The following is a 26518-nucleotide window of genomic DNA, read 5'->3' as shown; positions in this document are numbered from 1 at the left end:
TACCTTCATGTGTTATTTTTCCTCAGAAATGATTGCTGATGGATGCCTTCATGTGTTATTTTTCCTCAGAAATGATTGCTGATGGATACCTTTGTGTGTTATTTTTCCTCAGAAATGATTGCTGATGGATGCCTTCATGTGTTATTTTTCCTCAGAAATGATTGCTGATGGATACCTTCGTGTGTTATTTTTCCTCAGAAATGATTGCTGATGGATGCCTTCATGTGTTATTTTTCCTCAGAAATGATTGCTGATGGCCTTCATGTATTATTTTTCCTCAGAAATGATTGCTGATGGATGCCTTCATGTGTTATTTTTCCTCAGAAATGATTGCTGATGGATGCCTTCATGTGTTATTTTTCCTCAGAAATGATTGCTGATGGATGCCTTCATGTGTTATTTTTCCTCAGAAATGATTGCTGATGGATGCCTTCATGTGTTATTTTTCCTCAGAAATGATTGCTGATGGATACCTTCATGTATTATTTTTCCTCAGAAATGATTGCTGATGGATACCTTCATGTGTTATTTTTCCTCAGAAATGATTGCTGATGGATGCCTTCATGTGTTATTTTTCCTCAGAAATGATTGCTGATGGATGCCTTCATGTGTTATTTTTCCTCAGAAATGATTGCTGATGGATGCCTTCATGTGTCTGTAACATATTGTTTTTCTATGATTTTACAGTTGTTTCTGATTTCTTGCTTATCTTATATCTTATCTTATTTCTGCAAAACTCTGCACACTAACCAATGACCTAACCTAACCACAAAATGATTGCTAACCTAACCTATCCACAACCTAACCACAACCTAACCTAAAATGATTGCTGATGGAACCTTCATGTGTTATTTTTCACAACCTAACCTAAAATGATTGCTGACAACCTTCATAACCTAACCTATTGCACAACCTAACCACAACCTAACCTAACCTAACCACAACCTAACCACAACTTAACCTAACCACAACCTAACCACAACCTAACCACAACCTAACCACAACCTAACCTAACCTTCAACCTATTTTCCTCAAAATAATTGCCACAACCTAACCTAACCACAACCTAACCTATTGCCACAACCTAACCTAACCACAACCTGACCTAACCACAACCTAACCACAACCTAACCACAACCTAACCTAACTACAACCTAACCACAGGGTGATGGAACCTAACCACAACACCTGACATCAAAGTAACAAAACATTATACATCTCTTGCAAAAATGAAAACAATTCTTGCAAAACTCTTTAAACACGTAAAACATGTTTTGTTGTTGCTGCAACACAAACCATCATTTGAATGGTTACACAAAGCACCAACTACGCACTGACAGTATAAATGAAAACCACTTGAGACTTTTGCTTTTCCGGTATGCAGGGCATAGCAGATTGCATAAAGTTTAGTCATACATGTCACAACCTAACATAACACACAGGTATCCTGATGTGTAAAGTATGGCTGTGTATTCTGAACATAACACACAGGTATCCGGATGTGTAAAGGCTGTGTATTCTGAACATAACACACAGGTATCCAGATGTGTAAAGTATGGCTGTGTATTCTGAACATAACACACAGGTATCCGGATGTGTAACACAACCTAACCACAACTTATTCTGTACATAAACACACAGGTATCCGGATGTGTAAAGGCTGTGTATTCTGAACATAACATAACCACAGGTATCCTAACACAACATAACACACAGGTATCCTAACCACACAGGTATCCTGATGTGTAAAGTATGGCTGTGTATTCTGAACATAACACACAGGTATCCAGATGTGTAAACACGTAAACACTGTGTATTCTGAACATAACACATCAGGTATCCGGATGTGTAAAGGCTGTGTATTCTGATAAATAAAACACAGGTATCCGGATGTGTAAAGTATTGCTAAAGTTTTGTATTCTGAAACATAACACACAGGTATCCAGATGTGTAAAGTATGGCTGTGTATTCTGAACATAACACACAGGTATCCAGATGTGTAAAGGCTGTGTATTCTGAACATAACACACAGGTATCCAGATGTGTAAAGGCTGTGTATTCTGAACATAACACACAGGTATCCTGATGTGTAAAGTATGGCTGTGTATTCTGAACATAACACACAGGTATCCTGATGTGTAAAGTAAGGCTGTGTATTCTGAACATAACACACAGGTATCTGGATGTGTAAAGTATGGCTGTGTATTCTGAACATAACACACAGGTATCCAGATGTGTAAAGTATGGCTGTGTATTCTGAACATAACACACAGGTATCCACATGTGTAAAGTATCGCTGTGTATTCTGAACATAACACACTATCAATACAAATAAGGGGAAAATACTTCTTAGTTTCTCTAAATGTTCCAACTAACAACAAAAGCTCAGTAGAAGAAGAAAAAACCTAATTGTTTTAACTTCTCACCTTCTTTGTGGGTCTGGCATAAGACTTCATCCACATCAATTCAAATTCAATCAAATGTATTTATAAAGCCCTTCGTACATCAGCTGATATCTCAAAGTGCTGTACAGAAACCCAGCCTAAAACCCCTAACAGCAAGCAATGCAGGTGTAGAAGCACGGTGGCTAGGAAAAACTCCCTAGAAAGGCCAAAACCTAGGAAGAAACCTAGAGAGGAACCAGGCTATGTGGGGTGGCCAGTCCTCTTCTGGCTGTGCCGGGTGGAGATTATAACAGAACATGGCCAAGATGTTCAAATGTTCATAGATGACGAACAGGGTCAAATAATAATAATCACAGTGGTTGTAGAAGGTGCAACAGGTCAGCACCTCAGGACTAAATGTCAGTTGGCTTTTCAAAGCTGATCATTCAGAGTATATCTACTGCTGTCTCTAGAGAGTTGAAAACAGCAGGTCTGGGACAGGTAGCATGTCCGGTGAACAGGTCAGGGTTCCGTAGCCACAGGCAGAACGTTTGAAACTGAAGCTGCAGCACGGCCAGGTGGACTGGGGACAGCAAGGAGTCATCAGGCCAGGTAGACCTGAGGCATGGTCCTAGGGCTCAGGTCCTCAGAGAGAGAAAATTAGAGATATACTTAAATTCACACAGGACACCAGATAAGAAAGGAGAAATACTCCAGATATAACAGACTGACCTGACCACAGCACCCCGACACAAACTATAATATATATATATTAACCTTTATAGGAGATTAGGAAGTATCTGACTATACAGTACAATAATATAAATATAACCCTTTATACGAGGTGCTAAACCTTAAACCTTTTCTGGTCATGGTTAACCATATTTGTTTTCAGAAAAAGGTATACAACCTAAACAAAACCTATGTCCCTGTCCTCTTTTTCAAGATGTGGCCGATTTAAACAGCCAGAAGACATTTTTTAAATTAAGAAACAACACTTTTTTTGATGACTTGTTGTTTCTAAATGGCTGCTGGGTAATTTGAAATGCATCGAAATGTTCGTTCGCCGGCATCGGATTGAGTGAAAGCTGCGCAGTTTCACTGAGTTAGAAAACAAACGGACAGGTATAGCTCATTGATTTGTAGATCTGATGCAGTTGCTACCTCAGATTATGAGCCTAGCAGGTGTCGTGAATGAGTTATGTAGTACCTACAGAAGGCCACAGGGAGGAGCAAGAGAGCTATAAACCCATACTGTTTTTTGCCTTAAAATCCCTAAACCTAACAATCAATCAAATGTATTTATAAAGCCCTTTTTACATCAGCATCTAACCCTACGTATTACCTATTTTAGCATTAACTTTAACCCAAATTATTTTAGAAACTGTTTTAGTAATAATATTATGTTAGTAAATACCATTATAGTACCAAATAGCACTGATTATTTTGTTAATCGAAACCTGTCTCAGCATTTTGCTGTTTTTGTTTTGTTATTTTATTATATTTATTATTGCAAGGCTGAACACTTGATCAACAAGCCACGTGTTTTATTTTTCAAATGTGGTTTGAACTGGATGACCTGGAAACCTCTATGTGAAAGTCTAGCAATTGGCGTGTGAAAGGTGGGGCAGGTTAGAGATCTAAGAAATTAACCAGAAAAATACACTTTATTTCTCAGCAGCCCCACCAATGTCTGTATTTGAATTAATAACTTTTAATTGCAAAATTTCCAATAGATGGGAGCATATGACCACAAAGCATCAGTTATAGTCTACAAGCAGCAATATGATGGACCATGAAGCATCAGTTATAGGCTACAAGCAGCAATATGATGGACATAAAATAGCAGCAACCACAGCCTATATGTCCCATTATTTTCTAAAATGGTCTCATGACTTTAGTTAGCTATATACCCTGTGTTGCTTTTGGTGGAGAAAAAAAGTGACTATAGCAGGTATTGAACCCCGGGTAAATAATCACTAGTCAAAACCTCAACCTTAGTATACATTCATTATAAACATCATCTTAATATCTGATATTGTGAGTAAACAACCTCGGAATAGAAAAGACAGAGTGCGACTTCCAGCCCGCCAATAAATGACATCATGCAGCCCAGCAGTTAGCAAATAGCACATTTTCCACCTGGATTCGAACCAGCCACCTTTAGGCCACAGGTCCAACTCCTTAGCCACTGGGTGAGAACCTGAGTTAATCTTGGGGAACAAGCATGAGTTAATCTGCCAAAATGAAGACAAAATGCTTTAGAAACACACATGGTATCACTTGTTATTCATAATTATTTTACATAAATTATTGCCAAAAGCACAAGACATATATTATTAATGTATTAATCATATCAAATATCAAAACATTATTTTCTAACTACTCAAAGCAATTACACGTGTGGCTCAGGAACCACTGACTGCATTATTCTATAGTATTATCAAGACACCTGCTGTTAACTCTTAACTACTTAGGACAGCTGCTGTTAACTCTTAACTACTTAGGACACCTGCTGTTAACTCTTAACTACTTAGGACACCTGCTGTTAACTCTTAACTACTCAGGACAGCTGCTGTTAACTCTTAACTACTTAGGACACCTGCTGTTAACTCTTAACTACTTAGGACAGCTGCTGTTAACTCTTAACTACTTAGGACAGCTCACCAGGTGTCCTAAATATCTGCTGACTAGGTGGGACTAGAGACTTCATAAATAGCTTTAATTTAGACCCATAAGTGTAAAATGTCTTTATTCTCAGCACTTATACGACCAATTTTCTCCTCTGAGACACTTTGTGGATATGGACCCAGATCTCAACATATTGTTATAAAAAAACATAGAATGTTTGTTTTACATAATAATCCAATATGAATATTACTAATGTAACCCACAGAACTGTCCTCATCCCCGTACAGAACTGTCCTCCTCCCCGTACAGAACTGTCCGCGTCCCCGTACAGAACTGTCCTCGTCCCCGTACAGAACTGTCCTCCTCCCCGTACAGAACTGTCCTCGTCCCCGTACAGAACTGTCCACGTACAGAACTGTCCGCGTCCACGTACAGAACTGTCCGCGTCCCCGTACAGAACTGTCCTCGTCCCCGTACAGAACTCCGCGTCCCCGTACAGAACTGCCCGCGTCCCCGTACAGAACTGTCCGCGTCCACGTTCGGTGTGGCGCCAAGGATATTGTCCGGTTACGCGCAGAGTGGACTGAGGTGATCTTGGGGAATAACGACGGAGTTTGTTACAGTGTTGAGACGCCAAAGTTTATTGTTCAATTAGTTTTTTTTCTTTACGGTTAGGGACAGTATGAGTGTAGCCAGATCCTTTTCACTCTCTATCCTTGTTTCATTTTGTGGTTCACCGGATTCATCATCGAGATGAGGTACAGAACGACCAGCTAGTCGGAACAGCTCGGTAAGCTAGCTAGCTACTCTACCAGCAGCATCCTAGTTATCCTAGCTAGTCAGTACATCTCGGTAAGCTAGCTAGCTACTCTACCAGCAGCATCCTAGTTATCCTAGCTAGTCAGTACATCTCGGTAAGCTAGCTAGTTACTCTACCAGCAGCATCCTAGTTACCATAGCTACCACTACATCATCACCGGCTGTCTGCATTTCTTGTGGACCGATGGAGCTCCCCGGTTGTTTCTTCCACCTGTTAAATCCCGGTGAGGCTTCTCCCTCTCTCGTTGACGGACACTGGCTACCTCTGTCCGGTTCTCCTCTCTTCACTAGATGGACGGTAACTTTAGTGTTTAAACCTCTGTGTCCAATGACCAAACTTTTGAATATTATTTTCAGGGCGCCTCAATAGCAGGTATTGAACCCCGGGTAAATAATCACTAGTCAGAACCTCAACCTCAGTATACCTTCATTATAAAAATCATCTTAATATCTGATATTGTGAGTAAACAACCTCGAGAGTGCGTCTTCCAGCCCTCCAATAAATGACATCATTCAACCCTCCCGGTTAGTAAATTTACCTCAACATGCCCCCGGAGAAGGCAGAGTAACGACACCAGCCTTTTAGCGGGGCTGACAGACTGACTACAACGCTCGCGTCGCTAAATTAATCTCGTTTTTAAAAATGACACACTGCTCGGGCGCTGCAACGAGCGTCTAGAAGTCAGTTCTATTTGTGAAACTCTTCTTATGTTTCCCCATCTGAGCTCAGTGTAGATGAGAGATGTAATGTTTGTCTCTGTTGTGTTGAAGTCCAATCACGCAGGAGAGACCAGCCTCCCCTGTTCCCAGCTGTGTGTCCATGAAGAGTGACCGGTCTATGATGCAACCTATAGTGTTTAGAGAGGGAGACTTTTCTACTGAACAAAGGTAAGAAGAACTCATGGGTCCTGGTCAGTGAGTTAAACAACACTGTCTCTAGTCATTTCTCCTCCCATTTTCCCATTTATTGTTGTTGTTTTCATAATCCATAGGCTCATCATTTTGTCCATTTTCATAGTCCTAAAACAATATTAACCAAACACAACATTGACTCAGTACTGGTTCTCCTTATAGCCTCATTATTACCTCAACTACCTGGTACCCTGCACATTGACTCAGTACTGGTACTCCTTATAGTCTCATTATTACCTCAACTACCTGGTACCCTGCACATTGACTCAGTACTGGTACTCCTTATAGTCTCATTATTACCTCAGCTACCTGGTACCCTGCACATTGATTCAGTACTTGTACTCCTTATAGCCTCATTATTACCTCAACTACCTGGTACCCTGCACATTGACTCAGTACTGGTAGTCCTTATAGTCTCATTATTACCTCAACTACCTGGTACCCTGCACATTGACTCAGTACTGGTACTCCGTATAGTCCATTATTACCTCAACTACCTGGTACCCTGCACATTGACTCAGTACTGGTACTCCTTATAGCCTCATTATTACCTCAACTACCTGGTACCCTGCACATTGACTCAGTACTGGTACTCCTTATAGCCTCATTATTACCTCAACTACCTGGTACCCTGCATATTGACTCAGTACTGGTTCTCCTATAGTCTCATTATTACCTCAACTACCTGGTACCCTGCACATTGACTCAGTACTGATACTCCTTATAGTCTCATTATTACCTCAACTACCTGGTACCCTGCACATTGACTCAGTACTGGTACTCCTTATAGTCTCATTATTACCTCAACTACCTGGTACACTGCACATTGACTCAGTACTGGTACTCCTTATAGTCTCATTATTACCTCAACTACCTGGTACCCTGCACATTGACTCAGTACTGGTAATCCTTATAGCCTCATTATTCCGGTCGGTAACATTTGAGAGTGAGGCAAATATATAGCATTTTGCGGAAAAAAAACATGATTATTTGTCTCTCTGAAATGAAGACATCAAGTGATTTTAAACAAATACATATCTGTCATTGAACAAGCCCATGATTAGATAGTGAACAACCCCATGATTAGATAGTGAACAACCCCATGATTAGCTAGTGAACAACCCCATGATTAGATAGTGAACAACCCCATGATTAGATAGTGAACAACCCCATGATTAGATAGTGAACAACCCCATGATTAGATAGTGAACAACCCCATGATTAGATAGTGAACAACCCCATGATTAGATAGTGAACAACCCCATGATTAGATAGTGAACAATCCCATGATTAGATAGTGAACAACCCCATGATTAGATAGTGAACAACCCCATGATTAGATAGTGAACAACCCCATGATTAGATAGTGAACAACCCCATGATTAGATAGTGAACAACCCCATGATTAGATAGTGAACAACCCCATGATTAGATAGTGAACAACCCCATGATTAGATAGTGAACAACCCCATGATTAGATAGTGAACAACCCCATGATTAGATAGTGAACAACCCCATGATTAGATAGTGAACAACCCCATGATTAGATAGAGAACAACCCCATGATTAGATAGTGAACAACCCCATGATTAGATAGAGAACAACCCCATGATTAGATAGTGAACAACCCCATGATTAGATAGTGAACAACCCCATGATTAGATAGTGAACAACCCCATGATTAGATAGTGAACAACCCCATGATTAGATAGTGAACAACCCCATGATTAGATAGTGAACAACCCCATGATTAGATAGTGAACAATCCCATGATTAGATAGTGAACAACCCCATGATTAGCTAGTGAACAACCCCATGATTAGATAGTGAACAACCCCATGATTAGATAGTGAACAACCCCATGATTAGATAGTGAACAACCCCATGATTAGATAGTGAACAACCCCATGATTAGATAGTGAACAACCCCATGATTAGATAGTGAACAACCCCATGATTAGATAGTGAACAACCCCATGATTAGATAGTGAACAACCCCATGATTAGATAGTGAACAACCCCATGATTAGCTAGTGAACAACCCCATGATTAGATAGTGAACAACCCCATGATTAGATAGTGAACAACCCCATGATTAGCTAGTGAACAACCCCATGATTAGATAGTGAACAACCCCATGCCGTGATTAGATAGTGAACAATCCCATGATTAGCTAGTGAACAACCCCATGATTAGATAGTGAACAACCCCATGATTAGATAGTGAACAACCCCATGATTAGATAGTGAACAACCCCATGATTAGATAGTGAACAACCCCATGATTAGATAGTGAACAACCCCATGATTAGATAGTGAACAACCCCATGATTAGATAGTGAACAACCCCATGATTAGATAGTGAACAACCCCATGATTAGATAGTGAACAACCCCATGATTAGCTAGTGAACAACCCCATGATTAGATAGTGAACAACCCCATGATTAGATAGGGGACAACCCCATGATTAGATAGTGAACAACCCCATGATTAGATAGGGGACAACCCCATGATTAGATAGTGAACAACCCCATGATTAGATAGTGAACAACCCCATGATTAGATAGTGAACAACCCCATGATTAGATAGTGAACAACCCCATGATTAGATAGTGAACAACCCCATGATTAGATAGTGAACAACCCCATGATTAGATAGTGAACAACCCCATGATTAGATAGTGAACAACCCCATGATTAGATAGTGAACAACCCCATGATTAGATAGTGAACAACCCCATGATTAGATAGTGAACAACCCCATGATTAGATAGTGAACAACCCCATGATTAGATAGTGAACAACCCCATGCCATGATTAGATAGAGAAAAAACACACCAATCTCTTTCAGAAATGCTTTGAACAATAAAAGCTAATTTACTAACATTTCTGAAAATTGATATATAGTGTTTTGGAATGAAACTCTTATGTTTCCCCATCTGAGCTCAGAGAAGATGAGAGATGTAATGTTTGTCTCTGTTGTGTTGAAGACCAATCAAGCAGGAGAGACCAGCCTCCCCTGTTCCCAGCTGTGTGTCCATGAAGAGTGACCAGTCTATGGATCCTCCTCTAACCTTTAGAGAGGGAGACTTTTCTACTGAACAAAGGTAAGAAGAACTCATGGTTCCTGGTCAGTGAGTTAAACAACACTGTCTCTAGTCATTTCTCCTCCCATTTTCCCATTTATTGTTGTTGTTTTCATAATCCACAGGCTAATCATTTTGTCCATTTTCATAGTCCTAAAACAATATTAAACAAACAGAACATTCCCTCAGTGTGTGTGTGTGTGTGTGTGTGTGTGTGTGTGTGTGTGTGTGTGTGTGTGTGTGTGTGTGTGTGTGTGTGTGTGTGTGTGTGTGTGTGTACTCCCTGGATGAGGAGATGTAATCGCATGTTGTGTCCACAGAAACCAACAGGAGAGATCAGAGTCAGAGATTCTCAGTGGTCAGTCTTCCCAGAGTCATCAAACAGACCTGGCCTCCATATTCAGTGTATGTGGTCCTGTTATGTACATTTGTTTTTGTTTACCTCAAGTAAAGTTGATCTGTCAATCATTCATTAATGTGTTAATGAGAAAGCATTTATTATCTTGCTTAACTTATTTACTTTATTTATTTCAGTTGCTTGAAGAGAAAATTATGACATTTGTGAAGAACGAGCTGAAGATGTTCAAGAGGATTCTTAGTCCAGAACTCCCAGAAGGCTTTGAGAGTCAGAAGCAGGATAAGGAAGTGGTGGACGCTGAAGATGAGAAGCAGGAGAGCAGTGCCAGAGAGGGGGCTCTGAAGATCACACTGCACATCCTGAGGAAAATGAACCAGATGGAGCTTGCTGACACACTGGAGAAATGTAAGATCTGTCTGCCTCATGTTGAATGATGTTTCATAACATTTAAAAGCTGTAGCTAAAGTACAGCTAAAGTAGCTGTGTAACTCAATGATATTGTAGCAGCCTTAACACAACACCTAGTGACCTCATCAAGTAGCAGCAGGGATGTGTTGTGGTGATTCATTTAGAGAGAGAACATTAATAATACCATCAATAATACCGATAATAATATAATCAGTCACACCAGTCTGTAATGCATTATGAAAACATTTACACATTTATACAGTCAGTTAAGAGACTAAATTATTATAATGTAAAACTTTATAACAGTCCTACAATACTGTAGACATTAAAACAGACGTAATATTAATATCCTCTGTGTTATTTATTATACCATCAATAATACCGATAATAATATAATCAGTCACACCGGTCTTTTTGAAAATATTTAAACTTCATAACAGTCCTACAATACTGTACACATTTATACAGTCAGTTTAGAGAATAAATTCATGTAATTTCAAACTTTACAACAGTCCTACACATCCTATTATTTCTTCATTCAGATGAGCTTGCTGTGATTTGCCAACGTGAACTCAAATCTAATCTAAAGAAAAAGTTTCAATGTGTATTTGAGGGGATCGCTAAACAAGGAAACCCAACACTTCTCAATAAGATCTACACAGAGCTCTACATCACAGAGGGTGGAACAGGAGAGGTCAATAATGAACATGAGCTGAGACAGATTGAGACAACAACCAGGAAACAAGCAAGACCAGAGACTGCAATCAAATGTAATGACATCTTCAAACCCTTAACTGGACAAGACAAACCTATCAGAACTGTGCTGACAAAGGGAGTCGCTGGCATTGGAAAAACAGTCTCTGTGCAGAAGTTCATTCTGGACTGGGCTGAAGGAAAAGCAAATCAGGATGTCCAATTTGTATTTTCATTCCCTTTTCGGGAGCTGAATTTGATGAAAGAGGTCAAACACACTTTAATTGAACTTCTTAATCACTTCTCAATGGAAACCAAAGATTCAAGAATCTCCAACTACGACAAGTACAAAGTTCTGTTCATCTTTGATGGTCTGGATGAGTGCCGACTGCCCCTAGACTTCCAGAAGAACAAGATCTGTTGGGACGTCACAGAGTCAACCTCAGTGGATGTTCTGCTAACAAATCTCATCAAGGGAAATCTGCTTCCCTCTGCTCTCCTCTGGATAACTACCCGACCTGCAGCAGCCAATAAGATCCCTTCAGGGTGTGTTGACCAGGTGACAGAGGTACGAGGGTTCAATGACCCACAGAAGGAGGACTACTTCAGGAAGAGATTCAGTGATGAGGACTTGGCCAGCAGAATCATCTCACACATAAAGACATCAAGGAGCCTCCACATCATGTGCCACATTCCAGTCTTCTGTTGGATTTCTGCAACAGTCCTTGAACACATGCTGGAAAATAAGAGAGAAGAGATGCCCAAGACTCTGACTGAGATGTACGCACACCTTGTGGTGTTTCATACCAAACAGAAGAATGACAAGTATATTGGGAAAGAAGAGACAGATCCACACTGGAATAAAGAGAGCATTCTGTCATTGGGAAAACTGGCTTTTCAACAGCTTGTGAAGGGCAATCTGATTTTCTATGAAGAAGACCTGAAAGAGGCTGGCATTGATGTTAATGAAGCCTCAGTGTACTCAGGATTGTGCACACAGCTCTTTAAAGAGGAATGTGGGCTGTACCAGGACAAGGTGTACTGCTTTGTTCATCTGAGCATTCAGGAGTTTCTGGCTGCTGTATATGTGTTCCTCTCATTCATCAACAACAATGAGAATCTAATGGAGAACCTCAATCAACGTCCAGGAACCTTTCTGTGAGGATCAAACAAAGGCGTAAAGTTACTTTCTACAAGAGTGCTGTGGATAAAGCCTTACAAAGTGAGACGGGAAACCTGGACCTTTTCCTCCGCTTCCTCCTGGGCCTCTCACTGGAGTCCAATCAGAAGCACTTACGAGGTCTACTGACAAAGACCAGAAGCAGCTCACAGAGCCATGAAGACACAGTCGAGTACATCAAGGAGAAGATCAGGGAGGATCTCTCTCCAGAGAGGAGCATCAATCTGTTCCACTGTCTGAATGAACTGAATGACCATTCTCTAGTAGAGGAGATCCAAAGATACCTGAGATCAGGAAGTCTCTCAAAACCCAACCTGTCACCTGCACAGTGGTCAGCTCTGGTCTTTGTGTTGCTGACTTCAGAAAAGGAGCTGGATGTGTTTGACCTGAAGAAATACTCCAGATCAGAGGAAGGTCTTCTGAGGCTGCTGCCAGTGGTCAAAGCCTCCAGAGCTGCTCTGTGAGTAAATAAAATGACATATAAGAACTAATCATCAGGAAGAAATGTTCAGTTTAGAGAAAATTATGTATTATAATATTTACATAATATTCATTTGAATAACTTATTGAATAAATTCATTGATTTTCACATTAGTATAACAATATGACCATACAATTCTAGGAGATGGAAGATGAATCTATATGTTGTTTTGGATAATTAACCAAATGCATCTGCCATTGTCCTTCTACACTACTGGTGTTAAATTAACAGTGTGTTTGTGATGTCATGATGATCTCTTTGTCAGGCTGTCAGGCTGTGGAGTCACAGAGGAAGGCTGTGCTTCTCTGGTCTCAGCTCTGAGGTCAAACCCCTCACACCTGAGAGAGCTGGATCTGAGTAACAATGACCTGAAGGATTCAGGAGTGAAGCTGCTCTCTGCTGGACTGGGGAATCCCCACTGTAAACTGGAGACTCTGAGGTCAGTATTATCAGATATGAAAGCACTTTATGTATGTAGTTCTCCCATTTGAAAAGTCGTAATTATTCGGTTATATTCACTTATAGTGTATTAAAGTAGTCATACGTTTAGTATTTGGTCCCATATTCCATGCCTGCAGTGATTACATCAAGCTTGTGATTCTACTAACTTGTTGAATGCATTTCCAGTTTGTCTTGGTTGTGTTTTAGATGTTTTCCTAATAGAAACTGAATGGTGAATAATGTCCTGTCATTTTGGAGTCACTTTACTTGTATTGTCAGTAAGAATAGAAGATGTTTCTGAACACTTCTACATTCATGTGGATGCTACCATAATTATGAATTAATCGTGAATGATGATGAATGAGAAAGTTAGAGGTACAAACATCATACCCCCTCTGTTATTGGTAATGGTGAGAGGTTAGTATGTTTTGTTGTAGCCTCTGTTATTGGTAATGGTGAGAGGTTAGCATGTTTTGTTGTAGCCTCTGTTATTGGTAATGGTGAGAGGTTAGCATGTTTTGTTGTAGCCTCTGTTATTGGTAATGGTGAGAGATTAGCATGTTTTGTTGTATCCTCTGTTATTGGTAATGGTGAGAGGTTAGCATGTTTTGTTGTAGCCTCTGTTATTGGTAATGGTGAGAGGTTAGCATGTTTTGTTGTAGCCTCTGTTATTGGTAATGGTGAGAGGTTAGCATGTTTTGTTGTAGCCTCTGTTATTGGTAATGGTGAGAGGTTAGCATGTTTTGTTGTAGTCTCTGTTATTGGTAATGGTGAGAGGTTAGCATGTTTTGTTGTAGTCTCTGTTATTGGTAATGGTGAGAGGTTAGCATGTTTTGTTGTATCCTCTGTTATTGGTAATGGTGAGAGGTTAGCATGTTTTGTTGTAGCCTCTGTAACTTTCTCACTCATTATTATTCATGATTCTTTCATGATTTTTCTTAACATCATCAGGATTCATTCATTATTGTTTAGAAACATGTTATCTACTCTCTTAGACAGAAAAGTTACTCCACTCATCATCCACCATTTTATTATTGGGCAAAACACAACCAAAAACACAACCAACACAAACTGCAAATGCAACCAACGAGTTTACGACAAAAAACTACATTTTTGACTATTTTAATTCACTATGAGTGAATTGTTCAGAATACTTAAGACTTCTTCAAATGGGGAGACTGGAAACATAAATTGTTTTCATTTTTAATAGTGAAACATATGTCTTAAAATCCCCTCAAATTAAAGGTGACATTATAAACTGTCACCTCATATGAAACATTTGACCTCAAATCCAAAATGTTGGAGAATAGAGACACATTTAAAATGTTAGCTTCACTGTAAAAATAGATATGGTGTGGACTGTATACTCAATACAATCTACATCTGATTCCTCACTGTCTAAATAGATATGGTGTGGACTGTATACTCAATACAATCTAAATCTGATACCTCACTGTCTGTCTTTTGACTGATACTGATTTTTAAACTGGTCTGGTCAGTCTACTTACATATTTGTTAATATGCATCTTTCTATCTACAAGCAATACTTGGAAAATGTGTCATTTCTAGGCCTCTCTGGTCTGAGGCTAAAACCAACACGTTATTTGTGCACAGGTTACAGTGTAAGCAGAGAAAGCTAAGCGAAATATTTTAATATAACCTGTCTGTCATTGTATTTCTTCTGTGTTTCAGACTCACTGTCTGTAAACTCACAGACACATCCTGTGAAGTGTTTGCCTCAGTTCTCAGTTCAAACCCCTCACACCTGAGAGAGCTGGATCTGAGTAACAATGACCTGAAGGATTCAGGAGTGAAGCTGCTCTCTGCTGGACTGGGGAATCCCCACTGTAAACTGGAGACTCTGAGGTCAGTATTCCTGTAGTTGGTCAACAAGTGATAACTGTTCACCAGATCCACATGTGTTTACCAGACACACATAGTCCACACCATATGTGTTTGGACAGTGAAGCTTACAGTTTTAAATGTGGTGCTTTGCTAAATCTGATTCCTCACTGTCTAAATAGATATGGTGTGGACTGTATACTCAATACAATCTACATCTGATTCCTCACTGTCTGTCTTCTGACTGATACTGCTTTTTAAACTGGTCTGGTCAGTCTACTATAATATTTGTACTATACATTTTTCTATCTACAAGCAATACTTTGATAATTTGTCATTTCTAATAATGATACATTCATTTATGAATAGATATGGAAGGTTTCAGGACACTGATATATCTGAATATGTTGAAATAATATATACTGTCACTATTCTCACCACCAAAGAATATCAGTGTGGTTTTAATATGATTTGACTCTTTGCAGGCTGTCAGGCTGTCTGGTCACAGAGGAAGGCTGTGCTTCTCTGGTCTCAGCTCTGAGGTCAAACCCCTCACACCTGAGAGAGCTGGACCTGAGATACAATCACCCAGGAGACTCAGGAGTCAGACTGCTCTCTGCTGGACTGGAGGATCCACACTGCAGACTGGAGAAACTCAAGTATGTAGAGGGTTTATGTCAATGTTCATATCAGACATGTTGGACTTATCAGGCTAGTTAAGACAAACATTCTGACCACCACTTGGACGGAATTAGTAAAGTTACATGCTGACTGTTTGTGTGTGTGTAAGTGTGTGTGTGTGTGTGTGTGTGTCACTCAATGACTGTCTGTTCTTCTGCTTACCGCTACAGTGTGGAACATGGTGGAGAGAACAGAATGAAACCTGGGCTTAGAAAATGTGAGTGTTGACTGCTGTGAAGAATATGACTAAGAATAAGTCTTAATTCAAGTTAAGTCAAATACCACCATCATTACTGACTTGGTCATATTAAATATCAGCTGTAGTTCTACAGAAGCAGAAATCAGGGACACCAAAGATTACAGAGTTGTTTTGAAAATGTGTGTGTGTGTGTTTGTGTTCATACAGGTGTGTGTAATTAATAGGAAAAGGTGTGTTTTATATTACCATACAGTATAACATATGATCATTCAACAAGTCTCAAGTTACCTTAACTTCTCGTTTTGAGACCTAGAAACATCTACATTAAATGAATTAGTTAAAAGTGAGTTAACATTCTAATGTGAATGATGATGATTTCTAATATTGTGTCTGGTTTCATCCATCAGATGTCTGTGATCTCACACTGGACCCAAACACAGTAAACAGACGCCTCTCTCTGTCTGGGGGGAACAGAAAGGTGACATGGAGGAGAGAGGAGCAGCCGTATCCTGATCACCCAGAGAGATTTGAGGGCTATAGACAGGTGCTGTGTAGAGAGGGTCTGACTGGGTGCTGTTACTGGGAGGTAGAGTGGAGGGGGAGAAGGGCTGATATAGGAGTGACATATAAAGGAATCAGCAGGAGAGGAGATGACTGTTATCTTGGATACAATGACAAGTCCTGGAGTCTGTTCTGCTCTGACAACCGTTACACTGCCAGGCACAATGATAATCTCACTACCATAGACGTCCCCTCCTCCAGCTCCCACAGAGTAGGAGTGTATCTGGACTGGCCAGCCGGCACTCTGTCCTTCTATAGAGCCTCCTCTGACACACTGACCCACCTGATCACATTCACCTCCACATTCACTGAGCCCCTCTATCCAGGGTTTGGGGTTTGGGATTTTGGTGACTCAGTGTCCCTAAAATAATAACCTGACACACACACACACATTCACTCACTGGACACACACACACAGGACAAACACACACACACAGGACACACACACACTCTGGACACACACACACTGGACAAACACACACTGGACAAATAAACACACACACACACACACACACAGTGGTCACACACACACACACACACAGGACACACACACACTCTGGACACACACACACACTGGACACACACACACACTGGACACACACACACAGTGGACACACACACACACACACCCACACACTGGACACACACACTCTGGACACACACACACACACTGGACACACACACACTGGACACACACAGTGGACACACACACACACACACACACTGGACACACACACACTGGACAAATACACACACACACACACACACAGTGGACACGCACACACACACACAGGACACACACACACACAGGACACACACACACACACTGGGGACACACACTCTGGACACACACACACACTGGACAAACACACACTGGACAAATACACACACACACACACACTGGACAAATACACACACACACACACACACACTGGACACACACACTGGACACACACACACTGGACACACACACTCTGGACACACACACACTGGACAAACACACACTGGACAAATACACACACACACAAACACACACACAGGACACACACACACACTCTGGGCACACACACACTCTGGACACACACACTCTGGACACACACACACTCTGGACACACACACACACTGGACACACACACACACTGGACACACACACACTGGACACACACACACACACACACACACACACACTGGACACACACACACACACACACACACACACACTGGACACACACACACACACACTGGACACACACACACACAGGACACACACACACACACACAGGACACACACACACACACACAGGACACACACACACACTGGACACACACACTCAGGACACACACACACTCTGGGCACACACACACTCTGGGCACACACACACTCTGGGCACACACACACTCTGGACACACACACACTCTTGGCACACACACATTCTGGACACAAACACATTCTGGACACACACACACTCTGGACACACACACACACTGGACACACACACACACTGGACACACACCCATTCTGGACACACACACACTCTGGACACACACACACACTGGACACACACACACACTGGACACACACACACTGGACAAACACACACTGGACAAATACACACACACACACAGTGGACACGCAAACACACACACAGGACACACACACACACACACAGGACACACACACACACAGGACACACACAGGACACACACACACACACACTGGACACACACACACTGGACACACACACTCTGGACACACACACACACTGGACACACACACACACTGGACACACACACACAGACAGGACACACACACACTCTGGACACACACACACTCTGGACACACACACACTGGACAAACACACACTGGACAAATACACACACACACACACACACACACACACACTGGACAAATACACACACACGCACACACACACAAACACACACACAGGACACACACACACACACTGGACACACACACACTGGACACACACACACTGGACACACACACACTGGACAAACACACACTGGACAAATACACACACACACACAAACACACACTCTGGGCACACACACACTCTGGGCACACACACACTCTGGACACACACACACTGGACACACACACACACTGGACACACACACTCTGGGCACACACACACTCTGGACACACACACACACACACTCTGGACACACACACACACACACTCTGGACACACACACACTCTGGACACACACACACACACACACACACACACTGGACAAACACACACTGGACAAATACACACACACACACAAACACACACACTGGACACACACACACACACTGGACACACACACACACACAGGACACACACACACACACTGGACACACACACTCAGGACACACACACACTCTTGGCACACACACACTCTGGGCACACACACACACTGGGCACACACACACACTGGGCACACACACATTCTGGACACACACACATTCTGGACACACACACACTCTGGACACACACACACACACTGGACACACACACACACTGGACACACACACACACTGGACACACACACACACTGGACACACACTCTGGACACACACACACACTGGACACACACACTCTGGACACACACACTCTGGACACACACACACTCTGGACACACACACACTCTGGACACACACACACTCTGGACACACACACACTCTGGACACACACACACACTCTGGACACACACACACACACTGGACACACACACACACTGGACACACACACACATTCTGGACACACACACACTCTGGACACACACACACACACACACTGGACACACACTCTGGACACACACACACTCTGGACACACACACACACACACACACACTGGACAAACACACACTGGACAAATACACACACACACACAAACACACACACAGGACACACACTCACACACTGGACACACAGGACACACACACAGGACACACACACACACTGGACACACACACTCAGGACACACACACACTCTTGGCACACACACTCTGGGCACACACACACTCAGGACACACACACACACTGGACACACACCCATTCTGGACACACACACACTCTGGACACACACACACACACACACTCTGGACACACACACACACACACACACACTCTGGACACACACACACACACACACTCTGGACACACACACACACACTCTGGACACACACACACATGCGTGTCTTTCTATAGTTGTGAGGACCTCTTACAACAACACTGTTAAAATACCAATGTGATCATGTGTTGTCTTTTATGTTGAAAAACTAATTATACAATTATATATAATTATATATGGACATACGCTCCATAGTTGGACAAGTATACAAGGATATATTGTACTTTTCATAATAAAACATACTTGAAACAAGAAAAGCTTGTTAATTGTGAAAACAGTTTGTTTATTGATTTTACGTTTCCTCTGTCAGGTTGATGTTAACCTGCGACTGGTTGAAACATGAAACAAATATGAAATGAAATACAAAACAATTAAATATGTGGAATAGAATTAAACAAATTGTACAATTAGTACAACAGAGTGTTGTGATGCAGGGTTACTATAGCAACAGAGTGGTGTGATGCAGGGTTACTATAGCAACAGAGTGTTGTAATGCAGGGTCACTATAGCAACAGAGTGTTGTGATGCAGGGTCACTATAGCAACAGAATTCTCTGCTCTCTCTTCTCTGCTCTCTTTCTGCTTGCTCTCTCTGCCCTCTCTGCTCTCTGCCCTCTCTCTCTCTGCTCTCTCTTTCTGCTCTCTCTCTCTGTTCTCTACTCTCTCTCTGTTCTCTACTCTCTCTCTCCCTCTGCTCTCTCTCTGTTCTCTGCTCTCTCCCTCCCTCTGCTCTCACTCTGTTCTCTGCTCTCTCTTCTCTGCTCTCTTTCTGCTCGCTCTCTCCGCTCTCTCTGCCCTCTCTCTCTCTGCTCTCTCTGCCCTCTCTCTCTCTGCTCTCTCTGCCCTCTCTCTCTGCTCTCTCTCTCTGCTCTCTCTTTCTGCTCTCTCTCTCTGTTCTCTACTCTCTCTCTCTCCCTCTGCTCTCTCTCTGTTCTCTGCTCTCTCCCTCCCTCTGCTCTCTCTCTGTTCTCTGCTCTCTCTTCTCTGCTCTCTTTCTGCTCTCTCTCTCTTCTCTGCTCTCTTTCTGCTCGCTCTCTCCGCTCTCTCTGCCCTCTTCTCTCTCACTCTCTGATCTCACTCTCTGCTCTCTTCTCCTCGCTCTGCTCTATCTGCTCTCTCTCTGCTCTCTGCTCTCTGCACTCTCTTTTCTCTGCTCTCTCTGTTCTCTGCTCTCTCTCTGCTCTCTGCTCTGCTGCTCTCTTTTCTCTGCTCTCTCTCTGCTATCTCACTCTTTGCTCTCTCACTCTTTCTTTGCTTTCTCAGCCTGCTCTCTCTCTGCTCCCTCTCTCTCTCTCACACTCTCTGCTCTCTCTCTCCCACACACTCTGCTCTCTCTCTGCTCTCTCTCTCTCCCACACTCTGCTCTCTCTCTCCCACACACTCTGCTCTCTCTCCCACACACTCTGCTCTCTCTCTGCTCTCTCTCTCTCTCCCACACACTCTGCTCTCTCTCCCACACTCTCTGCTCTCTCTCTGCTCTCTCTCTCCCACACTCTCTGCTCTCTCTCTCCCAAACACTCTGCTCTCTCTCTCTGCTCTCTCTCTCCCACAGTCTGCTCTCTCTCTCTGCTCTCTCTCTCTGCTCTCTCTCTCTCCCACACTTTCTTCTCTCTCTCCCACACTTTCTTCTCTCTCTCTCTCCCACACTTTCTTCTCTCTCTCTCTCCCACAGTCTGCTCTCTCTCTGCTCTCTCTCTCTGCTCTCTCTCTGCTCTCTCTCTCTGCTCTCTCTCTCCCACACTCTGCTCTCTCTCTCTCCCACACTTTCTTCTCTCTCTCTCTCCCACACTTTCTTCTCTCTCTATCTCTCACTTTCTCTATCGTAACAGTGGTGCAGTTTGGACAATCACCACTTGATGGCAGTGTTAAACCAGAAGTGATGAAAACAACATCACTGCAGAGAGAGAGAGAGAGAGTCTAATATACTGATATACATGGCATTCAGAAAGTATTCAGACCCCTTGACTTTTTACACATTTTGTCACGTTACAGCCTTATTCTAAAATGGATTAAATGTGTTTTTCCCCTCATCAATCTACACACAATAACCCAGAATTACAAAGCAAAAACAGTTCACTTTGTGTGAACATTTTTATTTAAAAGAAAATGAGATATCACAGAGAGAGATGGAGGGTAGAGAGTCAGAACAGAGGGAAAGAGAGAGAGAGATGAGAGTCAGAACAGAGGGAAAGAGAGAGAGGGAGGGTAGAGAGTCAGAACAGAGGGAGGGTAGAGAGTCAGAACAGATTGAAAGAGAGAAAGGGAGGGAGGGGAGAGTGTCAGATCAGAGGGAAAGAGAGAGAGGGAATGGAGAGACTCAGAACAGAGGGAAAGAGAGAGAGAGGATGTGTGGAATTTGCTTTATGTTTGGTAATTGGGGGCCTTTGAGCCCTGATGGGCTGGGTGACATCAGTGACTCTCTGAGAGATATGAGCTGCTGAGGAGGGAGAGTAAGAGAGAGAGAGAGAAGGAGGGAGAGATTAGTCAGCAGAAATGATTCAGGACGACGTTCGTCTTTAAATGTACTTCTTCATTTCTCTCTTTCCCCACTGAGGAAGATAAAGGACACACACACACACATAGACAGACAGACAGACACGAGGGCTAGGTAATCAGGAATTCCTCCCAAGGTGTGTATATTGATTTTAGTCCCCTTCTCATTAACTAGATGCTTACCGTGGCCAGAGATGGCTATATTGAGCTAGAGGGGTGTGTGTGTGTGTGTGTGTGTGTGTGTGTGTGTGTGTGTGTGTGTGTGTGTGTGTGTGTGTGTGTGTGTGTGTGTGTGTGTGTGTGTGTGTGCGTTTTTGTGAGAGAGTTAACAGGACTTTCAATAAGAATGACACACATAGCTCAGATTCCATTTTCTGCTTTGTGTTTCAATTAGGTCTCAGTGGAATAGTGACTCTCTGAGAGATACGAGTTGCTGTGTAAACTTTTGTTATTGACCAAATACTTATTTTCCACCATAATTTGCAAATAAATAAATTAAAAATGTGATTTTCTGGATTTTTTTCCTCATTTTGTCTGTCATAGTTGAAGTGTACCTATGATGAAAATTACAGGCCTCTCTCATCTTTTTAAGTGGGATAACTTGCACAATTGGTGGCTGACTAAATACTTTTTTGCCCCACTGTAGTTGGTCACGGATGTGTTAACACAATGTGTTGTGACGATAGTTGGCCAAGCCTGTGTTAACACAATGTGTTGGGCCTCATTATGAATGGTTAAGGTTTGGGATAGAGTTTAAACAGAATGATTAGGGCCTCATTATGAATGGTTAAGGTTTGGGATAGAGTTTAAACATTAAGATTAGTGCCTCATTATGAATGGTTAAGGTTTGGGATAGAGTTTAAACATTAAGATTAGGGCCTCATTATGAATGGTTAAGGTTTGGGATAGAGTTTAAACATTAAGATTAGGGCCTCATTATGAATGGTTAAGGTTTGGGATAGAGTTAAAACAGAATGTTTAGGGCCTCATTATGAATGGTTAAGGTTTGGGATAGAGTTTAAACAGAATGTTTAGGGCCTCATTATGAATGGTTAAGGTTTGGGATAGAGTTTAAACAGAATGTTTAGGGCCTCATTATGAATGGTTAAGGTTTGGGTGTAACGGCTTTCTTCCTGTGAAGGAGAGGCGGACCAAAACACAGCGTGGTTGAAGTTCATGGTTCTTTAATAAGAGACACTTAACATGAACAAACTGCAAAACAATAAACGTGGCAAAACCGAAACAGCCCTATCTGGTGCAGCAAACACAAAGACAGGAAACAACCACCCACAAAACCCAACACAAAACAGGCTACCTAAATATGGTTCCCAATCAGAGACAATGACTAACACCTGCCTCTGATTGAGAACCATAACATAGAATGCCCACCCAGCTCACGTCCTGACCAATACTAAAACAAGGAAAGCACAAAAGAACTATGGTCAGAACGTGACAGCCTCCCCCCCCCTCCCCAAGGTGCGGACTCCGACCGTACAAGCTAAACCTATAGGGGAGGGTCTAGGTGGGCATTGTGGGAGAAAGATATACATATAGGGAGAAACATAATACTGTAACACAAGAGAAAGATACACTTAGAGTGCATTTGCCATTCTGGTAAAATGCATTGTCTATTGTATAGGACAGGAGGCCAGAGTAAGGCCATGAGAGCATAGGACAGTTGGACATACCAAAGTCAAGAGGGACATACAAAGGAGGGGGTCAGCCAAATGACCAATGGATGGACTATAGACATAGGGCATATATTTTTAGGACATGAAGAGAAGAGACACAGTCTACGAGTCCTAATAAGGACAGACATACCAAAGAACACACCAGGCTGAACGTAAGGGGGCCCATAGCATAAGATGGGCATGTATTATTTTTGGGACATGAAGAGGTCCTGTCACCATTATAACTTGACTGAAAGCAGATATGGGCGTTATCGAGCTGAACAAGCAGGATGCACAGATTGGGATATAATGGTGGCAGATGGACTGAGGGAAGTAACTTCATTTGCATGTGGGATGGACTCATATGTTGTATGTGTATAAATCAGAGCCAGTGCTCTGGAAAAGGGTGTGTTCCGCGGACCATCTAGGCTTCTGATATGTTTGTATTAAAAGCCTATATTGAATTCACAAGTTCTTGTAAGTGTTATATTTTGAAATGATTCTCCACGACATAATTTGGCGAGCTTTTTGCCAGGAGACCAAGGGATCGCAAAGAGTGACGTTCCGGACTGGTGATAGTTTCTTTGGACAATCTTGCAAACAAATGTGGCCACACAACTACAAAAAGGTAAGCTTGTTCTTACGTAGTTGAAATGTTGGTATAGATTGCTTCAGAGATCCTGTCTCAGCGAGAAGGGCGTCACGTAGGTCTCTCTTTAAAATGTCCTAAAAACCCAGTAAATGTTGAAGAACTTTTCAATTCAATGAATTGCATGCATGTGTGATTTGGGGGGTTGTTAAAAATAGATAAATAAACAGATATGTGCAGGTGTAAGGACTAAGTGACTAGGGGCTGTGAACCTCGCGGGTGTCGGGCGTTTAGCGCAGGGGGCTTGCACTCTTTCTGATCGGTCGGTTCGAACGAACCCACGTGTTTGGTTTGGTTGAGGGGAGTTGTTCCGTCTGATTCTGCTTGGCCGGGCTCGACTGTCTCGGGATTTGTTTTGGGATGTGTGTACAACGCAGCCCAATCAACCTGAGCGGGTGACCTGTGTTGGGTGTGTGTGATTCAGACTGCCCCTCTCACCGAGCCATTCATTTGTGGACTTTGTGTGGTTTGACTAGGTGTGGTTGTTTGCGCTCTCTGGCTGAGCTGCCTCTGGCCTGGTGTGGGGCAGCTGCTGCCTGCTCATAGGGTCATAAACGTATCAAAAAATAAGTAGAAAAGTCCACGAATACCGCCCTTTAAAAAAAAGATTAGAAAGGGGTTGGGTGGGTTATTCACGGCTACCGCTCCTGTTGAAAAGAGGGGGACTGAACGGGTGAATAAATAGGAAGCGGAAGAACTCTGACCCGATTTGGCTGGGTTCAACTGCAAAATAAATCCTGTGATAATTCACGGCTACCGCTCCTGTTGAAAAGAGGGGGACTGAACAGGTGAATATATAGGAAGCAGAAGAACTCTGACCCGATTTGGCTGGGTTCAACAGCAAAATAAATCCTGCGGATAAAAACGCTCCGTCTAGCTAAACGGGGTCTGTAAATCGGTAGGTCACGCCACGATATTGGTCTAATACGAAATAGAGGCCAGTATTGGGTGGGTGAAGTATGGTTATGAAGGGTATGGGTATGAAGACAGGCTGACCCGGTTAGGCAGTAGTCTCGTCATATCGTGAAAAATCCTGTAGGATAATACCGGCTTATGTAGAAGAAGTGAATTAAGTCAGTAGGTAAGAAACTATAGGTCGTTTTAGGTAAAACGAAGGGTATGCGTGAAAATCCTATTGGATAATACCGGCTTATGTAGAGGAAGTTAATTAAGTCAGTAGGTAAGACACTATAGGTCGTACTAGATAAAACGAAGGGTGTGTATGAATGAATGAAAAATAAACTAATCAATGACAATTCTATGTGAAGAATGAGCAGATTAGAAAAAAGAGGAAGAACAGGCTGTGTGTCTGTGACCAACTGGTAGGAAGAGGAATGCGCAAGCCTCTCTGACAGTTAACTGAGTGTAACTTGAGAAAGAGAGTGCATTTAACTGTCACTGGGAGAAGAACGGAATCGATAAATATTGGGCAAAATAAGTTATAAATAAGGATAAAACATTGACGTGATAACGTGTTAAACAACCATTGTACCTGTACCTGTAGTTAGTACTACATCCACCCGGGTCATTGTCACCAACACTACAGCTGTACCTGTAGTTAGTACTACATCCACCCGGGTCTCTGTCACCAACACTACAGCTGTACCTGTAGTTAGTACTACATCCACCCGGGTCATTGTCACCAACACTACAGCTGTACCTGTAGTTAGTACTACATCCACCCGGGTCTCTGTCACCAACACTACAGCTGTACCTGTAGTTAGTACTACATCCACCCGGGTCTCTGTCACCAACACTACAGCTGTACCTGTAGTTAGTACTACATCCACCCGGGTCTCTGTCACCAACACTACAGCTGTACCTGTAGTTAGTACTACATCCACCCGGGTCTCCGTCACCAACACTACAGCTGTACCTGTAGTTAGTAC

The 26518-nt window shown here is 42.4% G+C and overlaps 1 protein-coding gene across 1 annotated transcript in view; it reads left to right on the top strand.

Moving 5' to 3' along the window:
• LOC135571042 (NACHT, LRR and PYD domains-containing protein 12-like) overlaps positions 1-26518 on the top strand; it is a gene marked incomplete at its 3' end in the record, with an annotated part of 106640 nt that overhangs the window by 1177 nt on the left and 78945 nt on the right. The window contains 8 exon segments of the mRNA XM_065016854.1: positions 9738-9854; positions 10154-10238; positions 10368-10596; positions 11142-12422; positions 12425-12932; positions 13219-13392; positions 15087-15260; positions 15722-15895. Of these exon segments, the coding sequence (XP_064872926.1) occupies positions 9738-9854; positions 10154-10238; positions 10368-10596; positions 11142-12422; positions 12425-12932; positions 13219-13392; positions 15087-15260; positions 15722-15895 (2742 nt within the window).

The sequence above is a fragment of the Oncorhynchus nerka genome, unplaced genomic scaffold (genome assembly GCF_034236695.1).
Source record: "Oncorhynchus nerka isolate Pitt River unplaced genomic scaffold, Oner_Uvic_2.0 unplaced_scaffold_832, whole genome shotgun sequence".
Classification (NCBI taxonomy): Eukaryota; Metazoa; Chordata; class Actinopteri; order Salmoniformes; family Salmonidae; genus Oncorhynchus; species Oncorhynchus nerka.
This window is presented reverse-complemented; position numbering and strand designations above follow the sequence as displayed.